General features: G+C 34.3%; 1 protein-coding gene across 1 annotated transcript in view; it reads right to left on the minus strand.

Annotated features, from left to right (window-relative positions):
• The window catches only part of EYA1 (EYA transcriptional coactivator and phosphatase 1), a 135,791-nt gene extending 132,017 nt beyond the window's left edge, over positions 1-3,774 (minus strand). Inside the window, exons 1-2 of the mRNA XM_082258315.1 lie at positions 3,752-3,774; positions 1,729-1,856 (exon numbers count right to left, since the gene is read on the minus strand). Coding sequence (XP_082114441.1) covers positions 1,729-1,852 — 124 coding nt within the window. The 5' untranslated portion in view covers positions 1,853-1,856; positions 3,752-3,774. The remainder of the gene's footprint in view (positions 1-1,728; positions 1,857-3,751) is intronic.
• Positions 3,775-12,469: the final 8,695 nt, after the last annotated feature.

Raw genomic sequence — 12,469 nt, forward strand, 5'->3', positions numbered from 1 at the left:
TGATTTCCTAAAGGCAAATAAACTGTTCACTTTGCAAGGAAATTTTCCCTTAGCTTAGTGAATAAGATGAATCTCTGCTGACTCCCATCATCCAATCACATGTAAGCAAAATACTGATTTTTGATTTCCTTTGTGATAAAGTTTTCTTTTCAAAGTGAATCCCCCCCCCCCCCCCCCACATATTCGCTAAGCTAATGAAAAATTCCCTTGCAAAGTGAAAAATCCATTTGCCTTTAGAAAATAATGATCTGTGCATTGCATCCATGCCACTGTGGCCTGGCAATATGCCAACTGCCAAAGGACTTGGTTTCTCTGATATCAAGTATCTGTGGGCCTACTAGAGCCAGTGTGTGTTTCAATACATTCATTGTACACAACAGAGAAGTTTATGAATGTGTATAAATACTCATATTTTTTCTCCAATATTTTACTGATTTAGCAATGCTACTGGTTTGTCTTTAGTGCTGCTGAACTGGCCTAAGCATTATTTGGTCGTATGCACAAATGTGGCTGACATACATTATAAATTGAATATATAAACAGACAAAGTAGAAGGAATGAATAAACTGGGCTCAATGGTTGGTAAATTACAGGCTTTTGCTTTACCATGTAATAATGGCTTCAACCCAACCAATAATAAATACAAGATATCCTCAGATAACTATCCATATCTTATTCACATGTGACATGGGAGATGGTTTACCTACTCTGAATTTCTTGCAAAGAAATGCTCCTTGTAAATTCCAGTAAACCTCTAAACTTGTCCAGCACCTTAACTTGTCTAACATCAGGTTCAACAGAAGATCACCAAAGCAAGCCATAACACAGCTATGGTCAGCATGACAATGATGTTACTAACCCACCATCTTCCTTTGCCTTCAACATACATTAGACTAGTGACTATTATGACAATACATTTGTTATATGTTAGTGTAGGACACATACAATGTGCAATTACCTTTAATAAACAGAGAGACCAATGATTACTATGCAAATCAGGAAAATACAAATTAAAAAGATAACTTTGTCTTTCCACTAGACTTTTTGGTATGTTCCTCCTAGCTTTTTAACCACTTTGGGTAAATTGATTATATCTGCCTATAAGAATAAATAAACTGATTATAAGTAAATATAAAACTTTCAGTAACACAGTATGCGGAATGCACGTCTATACTTTTTAAGCTATATACATCTACTCTGGGTTCTTTCCTATTGTCATGAGTATATTTAGGAATTTTAACTGGCTTTCACCCCAGACTATCGTAAAATAATTAAGACTGAGCATTTTGATATATTGTAGTTGTTATAAATTAAAAGAAAATGTTAAGGAGCACCCCTCGTGTGCCCCTGACACAGGAATGAATGGATGGTAGTTGTTAAAAAGTTAGGAAAATGTTCTTGGATACTTTTGTTAGAGTATATAATTTGCACTTTACAGTAATCCAATACATAAACTTAACCGCTAAACAGATATCTTTAATATATTTTATTTATTGGTATGCGGATTTCCAAAATTCTTCATCACTTTTTGCAATCTAGTAAGTATATCCCCCCAAAAAAAATGAATGCAGCTTTCATCAAAATCCCTAAAATACAGTATTATAAAATAACAACTGCCTAATTATAAATGACTTATCTATTTACACAACAGAAAGACCTACTAAAGATGCCAGCGCATATGTAATTAGACAGACAAAAAATCAAATCCAGCTGTTTCATGCCACTTACCTTCTGTGCCATTTGGTGTCATGGAATTGTTGTTTATGTGTGAGTTATCAAGACTTGTCCCACTGGGAGAATCACTACTGCCACTAAGTCGACTATGTGGACTAGCTAGATCCTGCATTTCCATAGACCTGAAATGAAGCCAGATTCAGCCATGAATACAATGGATAGCTATCATGCTCTGTCCCCCCCCCCCACTCCACCACAGAAACAATCTATTAGAGCATTGCTGCACCATATGCTCCAGGCCCCAGAGCATAAGAAAACACAGCATGTCAATTGTCTCTCAACAGAATTTGACTCTTTGCTAAGATTTGCTCCTATGGTTAATTCTGTGAGTCCCGTGAATTATAAAAATATCATTAGGTTCTTTGTCTACTATTTTAGCTCAGTTTTTATATTTGAGTTGTATTCTACAATAGTGTTTTAGATCTTTCTCAGTTAAAATAAAATTAAAGACATGGTTTACTTCAAAAGTAGTAAGCTATCCCAAACCCATATTTGTTTTAAATACCCCAAAAAAAAAATCAAATACAATTTTTTCCCACCTAAGCAAACATGGCAAAAATTACACCCTTATTAAATCATTTAGGCTCTATTAAGCCTTTTATTCTGAATATATATCTTTATAAAATGATTTGTTTTGAGTTGTATGCCAAATAAAGCTATTTTAATAGTTAGATGCCTCACTGATGAGATTTACGCGTGACCGATGCTACACAGCCCATTCAATATGGCATTGTATTAGCCCTGCCTGTGTTTTCTAATATAGATAATTATCTGCATTATCAGCCTATTAGTGCAAACAGCCTACTGTCATTGAATTAGCACTCAGCACTCACAAGCTGCCATGATTTATCATCCAATTGTGTTTTAAAGGGTCTGCAAACACTTGAAGCAATTGATGTAGCCTACAGCCCTGTGACAGCAAAAAGGGGTATTCATGATGCACGTGTTTACTCTGGCAAACTAGTTAATTGTTCCTGTGTTTCCGTTGAAACAAATGCAGCATTAAAACATTATTATGTTTGCTCAGTTGTTTGCTTTGTGGATTACATAAAGCGTGCCCAATTGAAAAGGGATAAGGCCAGCATACAAGGAATCCATACAGACTTTAAACTGCTTTAGTACAGTAGGTCAACTCATCTGCCGTTCAGGCACAGCTAGAGCACAACAATAACTTCAAACCAAAGCGTTTAATGCCTCCTGCACAGACTACCAACAAGAAACCATCAGCTACTAATAAAACAAAGCATTTGCGTATACATATTGGAAATATGCTGTAGGAATTGCAGATGGCAATTACAAAGAATATAAGGAATATTTATAAGGAATTTAACAAATATTTATTCACAAGACACATTTTGCTTAATTAATTTTGAATTGAGAAATATATAAAAAAAATAAATATAATTCAATGGTTAGCCACTGACTTCCTAATCATTTTACATCCACCTTTGCTAATCTTTATAAATGGTTGTAGAGTATATAAATGTTTTGCAAAAAAGCTATTATTATTACTGTCAGTCTAATTTTAGAAAGGATATGACAGCCTAATTATAACATTAAGGCCTAACTGAACGGTTGATTTATAGCATACAGGTCTTTAGCTTATGATATTTTATTATTACTGCCATATATAAAATGAAAGGCTGATAGATGCTAATGACCAATTTGCTAAAATGACTAATTCAAAATAATGATCGTAATTCAATTGTGGTATAAATCAGATTACTTTATATAGAACATGATGTACAATGATGCTAAGGCACAAAAAAGCAATTTCCATTTCCACAAATCATAAGCCTGATTATGTTGTAGATTTAACCAGTTTCTTTTCAAACACATAGGCAAAGCATTATTAAAAAACTAAAGTAAAATTTGTGCTGACTGTAACAAAAAAAGTAAAAAAAAGTATAAATTTAGTATCGCATACCATAGAACCAAAGCAATGAAAACAGACTTCATTGGAAGAGCAGCGCCACAAAAAAAAAGTCTTATGAAAGAAAAACAAAATAGCCCTTACCTTTGATAGGGGGAAACCGCAACATCTGACCAGTCGTAGAAGTTGTTTTACTTTACACCTAGAAGTCACAACATACGAGTGGTGTTATTTTAATATCCGGGTTGAGTCTAGGTTGGTAATTGTAGGACTGTCTTGCTAGACTGTTACTAGACTAACTGTGAGCAGAAGAAGACACCGTGGTAGTAAAGTCATTTTGTCTTCATGTTAGTGAGTCTGAACTGTGGATTCTCCCTGCAGATCCCCTCCTCTTTCTCCCCGTCAGGGGGAAGGCAGCCAAATGGCAAGGATAGTGATTCATCATTGGTCTATGACAGCTGCAAAATGGATTACCCCTCCCCCAATCAACATGCAAAGCAGTTTTTGTAAGGTAGTTGGGACAAGGTGCTTGGGAAAGGTAGCTATTAGCAGAATGGTCTTGCTAAACAGAAGCAGCTCAAGCATTAAACCTACAGAAGCATCCTCAAAGACTCTCTCCTCTCTTGTTATCACTGTCTGGAATACCCCCCCTCCTTTCCGACACTTTAACTCTTAACAGCATCCTAATCTTATCAGCTCACTCCTATTTCATTTGTTAAAGGGCATTTAAATGTCCAGAAGCCCAATTTCTGGAATTGCTAGGGAAATGGAGGAATGGCCTTACAAATTAGCCCCATGCATTCATACAGTACCTCTATGTTTCTCATCCTAATTGGACAAAACCTGAAAACCGCACATGGAATAAACATTGCATTTCAATGTAAACAACTCACAATTTGAATGCCGTTTAATCAGGACAGCAGAGGAGCCATAAACCAACTTTTCTTTCATACAGGAGATGAGTCAATTTTAATTGTATATTTATATAAGCATGTTTGCAAATGAGTTGTGTATTATATGACAGAGCTATGTGGCCTGCTTTTTGCCTTCTCGTGTTGAGGGTATTGTGGATTGGTGCGGATTGCTCCTATCCTGCTGATTGAAAGACGGGATCTATAGCAGGATTTGCTGGGAAGGTTTGTTGATGATATGCATTACTGCAGGCAGTGTATACTGCAAACAGGTGATAAGGCCCAAGGTGAAGAAAGGTTTTTGGCTTAGAAAGCACAAACAAACTCTTCACTGGCAACCGGAACGTATTGTCTGAAATTCTACATCCAGAAACTTTGATGTGCGCTTCCATTCAACCTGAACTGACGTCTCTTTGATGATCTCAGCACAAAAGATAGAAATGAGGCATTTTAAGTGCAATATAGCTAGCCGGGCAAAATTTCACTTCTCAGCCTTTCAACCATTGGTATTAAGTCCTAATAATGTTGATCGTCTAGGTAAAGCAGTATTAGGTTGATATGTCCCTCTTAACTCAAAATTCTCTTATTTCTGTTAAAATGGAAAAAAACAGAAGTATATCAAGATTAAAGTGCCTGAATATTCCAAACTGTAATAATATTAATATTAATTTGAATTATTTTGTAATAAAACAATTTTAAGGATTTTTTTTTACATTTATATACCTTATCTATTATGTATTATGATTCTCCCTACCAATCTCTCTTTTTATCTGTTATTCTATCTCTCTTTATCTGTCTATCTAGATATCTATTTATCTATCACTTCATACATCTATTTTTCTCTAGTTGTTATAGTATGATAACCAAAGAAAAGCTGCATGAGAAACTGAAATTTTGCAGCATTTATTGCGTTTCATACATTTATGGATGATCAAAATTGTTGTTAATTAATTTGAATAAAGTTTTATGCTCTTACATAATGTAAAACCTAAGTATAAAAGTACAAATAAAAATGTATATATTCATGTCATGTCTTAAAGACGCCTTAGGTCAACAAGGTATGGACACAGGTTCTTTATTATAGCAAAGAAAAATACTACTTAGGTATATTTTGTAAAATAAAGGGAGGTACCCAAGTGTATTTAAAGTGTATTTAAACCATGTGTTATGTGTTACCAGATTAAGAAAAAATGACTCCTTAATCAAAATAACTTTAAGACAACTAATCCTCACTTAGGCTGGTCAGCTGAATCCACAGAGTGGCCCAGAGAAAATAAATGGACTCGTAAGAATGTGAAGTCAGACAACAATTAGACACAGATGTGAGCAAAATTAGTTACAGTTTACAAAATGCTACACTTCACATGCTTTTCTTCCCCCCATTTGCCTTCTCTCAGTCCGTGGTAAAAAATTATGATGTTGAAGAGAGGCAAAGAAAAATAGACAGGGAAAATAGATCTCTGCTTAGTGCTGACATGTATTTTTTCACCACTGTATGTGTTATTCTAAAACGATCCCACACTTATTTCTTGATAAGTGAGAGATGCATGGACCATTTCCATATTCTGAAGAAAACCTTTGACCTTAAAAAGCTTAAGCTACAAAAAAAAAAAAAAAAGTTTAAATATTATTCTATATTTTTTTTAAATATTTTAATAAAAGTTAAAAAAAAAAAAAAAGTGTCCTGTGGTTTGGTGACAGCCCCCAGAGCAGCGCCTGTCTGTAACCTCTGGCACAGTGAAACAGTTTTCAATAAAAACAAGTACAGATTCCTCTGATGTAAAATTTAAGACTTGCCAATTTGAGTTCTGATTAGTTAATGAGGTCCTTTAAGATGCCTGTTTTTACTAATTAAACATATAATTCTTCACAGATGGAATTCTCGCTGATTGGTTAAACAGGCTCATTGTCGTTAACCTCTAAATGGCTGAGAGGAATTAGAGGGAGGGTTCCAGGGCCCGGCAGGATTGAAAGGGTTAAATTTGGTCCGGTATCCCACCAATCCATTGAATAGCCACATTAAATCTGTTAATACCATGCACTTCAACCTCCAAAAATTATTTCCAGAAGGCAGACTTGCTATGCAAGATCATCAAACAAGGCTTTAGGCTCACATTTTCTCACATTTTCCCTACCACAGAGCTCAGGATGCGGAGGAGATTTCATGACTTTTTCAGTGTTTATTATACTTTGTAAAATTACAAAATCAAAAGTGCCTGACAGCAGCTCCCGGATCAAGCCAAAAACGTAATAATGTCCTGTGAAACGTAAACTGTAAATGGGAAAGGATTTGAAATTTCAAAGCAACGGCGAAATCTACACAAATTATGGGGTTTCAAGCCTTGTAGTTTTTGCTTACTTGAAGCAATTTTTGTAAAATGACTATAATTTGAAATATTTTTACTTTCCAAAGGCAGGGATGTTTTCAGAATGGAAGCACCGGCCTTATCAAAATAAATGCCACTGACGAGCAACTGAGATTTTGTCGAGTCTTATTTTTAATCTTTCCAAAGAAAACAGGGCCAGAGCAATTTTCTACTATTTAAATGAATTCAAAAGAAGATCATTTGATGGAAAAATATGTTGGTGCAGACTTTGATTAGAAATAGCAACGGAGGAGGAAAAAGCTGATATGGTGATGATATGAAAATGGGTTTGAAATTAGAAAAATTGCACTTTTAAAAAGAATCAAAGGATTTACAATATCTGTTGGTTCATTTGTCTATTATCTACTTATATCTTTCTTATCTACCTATTGGTATCTATCTACTCACTTATTTATCTATCTCTCTATATATATGTATATTTCTCTCTCTCTCTCCATCTATCTATTGGTCTATCTAGCTATCTACCTATTTATATATCTTTTGGTCAATCAGTCTATCGATCTATCTATGCATCCATTATCTATCTATCTATCTATCTATCTATCTATCTATCTATCTATCTATCTATCTATCTATCTATCTATCTATCTATCTATCTATCTATCTATCTATCTATCTATCTATCTACCTAATAGCCTGTCTGTCTATCTATGTTTTTCCTAATAAGCATACAGCCATATCTTGAAAGATATATGTTTCAAATTATTCACACAATATATTTTTTATAATTTTGCCTAAAAAATAAAAAAAGTCTCAAATATTTTAAAAATTATAATTGTTATATCTCTAAAAAAAACTATTTTAAATGTAATATGTATTTTACATAAATTTGAATTCATACATTCAAATATTCTTTCATTTGCTATCTTATTTTTTGATTCAGTGGTTATAAATAATAAGTACCTGGGCCTGATATAAAAATATTTATGGTATACTATGGACACATAAATCAATTCATAATATACAAAACACAGAGATAGATAGAATATCTATAGCTATCTATCTATTTATACATATACTGTGTGTATGTATATATATATATATATATATATATATATATATATATATATATATATATTTATATAAAATGTGTACCTATATCTATCTATCTATCTATCTATCTATCTATCTATCTATCTATCTATGGATCTATCTATCCTCAATAATTAAAAAATTGTAATACTAATAATAATCTTTCTCTCTTTTTCTCTCTCTCTCTCTCTCTCTCTCTCTCTCTCTCTATATATATATATATATATGTATATATATATATATTCTTTATACTCATAATAAAAAATAATTACAGTATATGTATATCTATCTATCTATCTATCTATCTATCTATCTATCTATCACAAAAAAATGTAATATTGTATATATAATAATTATAAATAATGACAGTATGTGTATCTATCTATCTATGAATCTATGTATATATGCACATATTTATGTATGTATCTATAATAAAAAAAAATTGTCATACTAATAATAATCTCTCTCTCTCTTTCTCTCTCTCTCATTATATATATATATATACACACACACATATATATATATATATATATATATATATATATATATATATATATATATATATATATTCTTTATAATTATATGAAAAAATAATTATAGCATCTATCTATCTATTTATCTATAATATAGATAATATATATGTGTATCTCTCTATTTCTCTTTCTCTCTATTTATAAATATTATTTTTAGTAGGAGATGTTATGGTGCTGATTAACTTGGATTGGACCTGTAACCGGTATCATTAGAATGTCCACTTTCCCTGATTCATTCAATATTCTCTAAGCATGCAGCACACAATACAAAGTATATATGTAGACTGTATTGATTAGAGTGATCTTCAGAGAGGAGAGAGATTACATTTTAGAAATGACAAAGTATTATAAAGTAGAGAAGTAATTGCCTGCCGGCAGTGATTCCCTTCCTCCAGCTACATGTAGTTATAGTCTGCCTGCAGTAGAAATATATATATATATATATATACTCACAGTAGTCCGGAGAAGAGCTGGTGTTTTCCATGCCTCCCACACAATCATGTCTATAAAGGCAGAATCCCTGCTAGAAGAGAGTAGTAGTGTCCCGCACTGGACATGGGAGCAGTAGTCCTGAATTGCCGCCTGGGAGCAGTAGTCCTGAATTGCCGCCTGGGAGCAGTAGTCCTGAATTGCCGCCTGGGAGCAGTAGTCCCAGGTAAGACGCTGGGAGCAGTAGTCCCGGATCACAGGCTGGGATGAGTATTCCCGGTGTTGTGGTCAGTAGTCCCGGATCACAGGCTGAAAGCAGTAGTCCCGGATCGGAAGGTGGGATGAGTAGTCCCGGATCGGAAGATGGGATGAGTAGTCCCGGATCGGAAGATGGGATGAGTAGTCCCGCACACACACAGCTCGCAGAGAAGGTGGTGCTGCTGCCAGGTTGGAGTGCAGCTCCGACTCTCTGGCCGCTTCATGCAGCACTGATGAGAAGTTCTTTGCTTCCTCTGTGGATAAGATAAAAATCTCAGATCCTCAGACAAAGAATCCTCTTCCTCCTGTGTGTTTGGTGTCTCTGCTAGATCTGCCCTTGTAGCCTATTTTCCCCCCTCTCTCTCTCTCCCTTTTTTTTTTGTGTTTTGGGAAAGCAAACCACACCAGTCCCCTCATCCAAACCTTATTGGTTTAAGTACAATTGCTCAGAGAGCTGCAGTGCTGCTGGGACTGTCTGTGAGTGAAGCTTGGAGCTTCAGAAAATTGTATTATGTAAATGAAGGCATGGCTGGAGCTCAGTATACAGCTGTGTGTAAGGAAAAGCCTAGCCCAAGCCTGGTGTCAGCATGCTATGGGCTCCCAAATCATAGCCTAAGGTTGTATTTACTAATAATAAATAACAGGTTCCTAGGAGGCAATCCAGGGGGTATGTCACCTAATGATTAGGGGAGCATGCAGAAGGTTCAGAGAAACTGTCCCAAAATGACCAGAAAATAAATATATAACTGGCCCATTACTCTGATAGGGGCCAGGGCTTCTCCCCAGGTTGTGTAAATCTATGGTGATGGTGATAGCTCACAATACACTAAAACAATTGATCTGAGCTGTGTGATGTGTTGGCAGGTTAGAAATACATTAGTACCATAACATTTGCAGGAAGGAATGATGTGAGAATGTATGACAGATGTGATAGTGAAATCTAACACTGGCCTTGGCTGAATCTGGATGTTTTTTTGTTATTTGCCTTTTTTTTTTCGTGGCGATGAAAGTTGGAGAGGCCTGTGCTTTGTAATGTCAATTATGGAAGGATGTACATTTTTATTTATCTATCTATCTATCTATCTATCTATCTATCTATCTATCTATCTATCTATCCAATCTGTCTAATCTATCTAATCTATCATATTCAATCATTTCAGTGATTATCTATCTATCTATCTATCTATCTATCTATCTATCTATCTATCTATCTATCTATCTATCTATCTATCTATCTATCTATCTATCTATCTATCTATCTATCTATAATATAGATAATATATAAGTGTATCTCTCTCTATCCAATCTATCTAATCTATCCTATTCATTCTATGCAGTTACTATCTATCTATCTATCTATCTATCTATCTATCTATCTATCTATCTATCTATCTATCTATCTATCTATCTATCTATCTATCTATCTATCTATCTATCTATCTATCTATCTATCTATCTATCTATTGTCACTCTCTCTGTTTAGGAAATGTAACATTATACAATTGTACTCCTCTCACCCCTAGCAAGTTTTTGGCATTGTTTGACCAAACTTCAATTAACAGTAATTATCTATCTATCTATCTATCTATCTATCTATCTATCTATCTATCTATCTATCTATCTATCTATCTATCTATCTATCTATCTATCTATCTATCTATCTATCTATCTATCTATCTATCTATCTATCTATCTATCTATCTATCGTCACTCTCTCTGTTTAGGAAACGCAACAGTGTACAATTGTACTCCTCTCACCCCTAGCAAATTTTTGGCATTGTTTGACCAAACTTTAATTAATAGTAATTATCTATCTATCTATCTATCTATCTATCTATCTATCTATCTATCTATCTATCTATCTATCTATCTATCTATCTATCTATCTATCTATCTATCTATCTATAATATAGATAATATATAAGTGTATCTCTCTCTATCCAATCTATCTAATCTATCCTATTCATTCTATGCAGTTACTATCTATCTATCTATCTATCTATCTATCTATCTATCTATCTATCTATCTATCTATCTATCTATCTATCTATCTATCTATCTATCTATCTATCTATCTATCTATCTATCTATCTATCTATCTATCTATAATATAGATAATATATAAGTGTATCTCTCTCTATCCAATCTATCTAATCTATCCTATTCATTCTATGCAGTTACTATCTATCTATCTATCTATCTATCTATCTATCTATCTATCTATCTATCTATCTATCTATCTATCTATCTATCTATCTATCTATCTATCGTCACTCTCTCTGTTTAGGAAATGTAACATTATACAATTGTACTCCTCTCACCCCTAGCAAGTTTTTGGCATTGTTTGACCAAACTTCAATTAACAGTAATTATCTATCTATCTATCTATCTATCTATCTATCTATCTATCTATCTATCTATCTATCTATCTATCTATCTATCTATCTATCTATCTATCTATCTATCTATCTATCTATCTATCTATCTATCTATCTATCTATCTATCTATCTATCGTCACTCTCTCTGTTTAGGAAACGCAACAGTGTACAATTGTACTCCTCTCACCCCTAGCAAATTTTGGGCATTAGTTAACCTAACTTAGTAGCCAGATCATAACAGAGGGGTTTATTTACTAAAACTGGAGAGTGCAAAATCTGGTGCATAGAAATCAATCCGTTTCCAGGTTTTATGGTTGGCACAGTGGTGTAGTGGTTAGCACTTTCACCTAGCAGTAAAAAGGGTCACTGGTTCGTTCAAATCCCAACCACGACACAGCCTGCCTGGAGTTTGCACGTTCTCCCTGTGCCTGCGTGGGTTTCCTCCCACACTCCAAAGACATGCTGGTAGGTTAATTGGCTCCTGTCTAAATTGGCCTTAGTATGTGTATGTATGAATGTGAGTTTAGAGACCTTAGATAGTAAGCTCCTTGAGGGTAAGAACTGATGTGAATGTACAATGTATATGTAAATGCTGCGTAAAATTGACATCGCTACATAAGTATCTTAAAGAAAAATAAATAATCACCTTGTAAAACAACCTATTCCCTTTAAAATAGAAATGAAAGGCAAAACATTTTTGTATATATAAAAAGTTTTTTTTATATTTTTGTTTCCTCTGTTCTCGGCCCCTTTTTTTCCTCTGTTCTCGGCGGCATAGGAGCTGGAAGGGAGGGGGGGGAGGAGAAACAGCAATACACTGAGCTTCCCAGTTCCCAGTGAAAGGCTGTGCAACGGTGGGGATGTCAGGACAAGTCTGGTCATTGGAGAAGAACAGGCTGAGTTCCTAGAACAGCTAGAGAACTGACCACACTG

This window comes from Pelophylax lessonae (genome assembly GCF_965119305.1).
Source record: "Pelophylax lessonae genome assembly, chromosome: 5".
NCBI classification, from domain to species: Eukaryota; Metazoa; Chordata; class Amphibia; order Anura; family Ranidae; genus Pelophylax; species Pelophylax lessonae.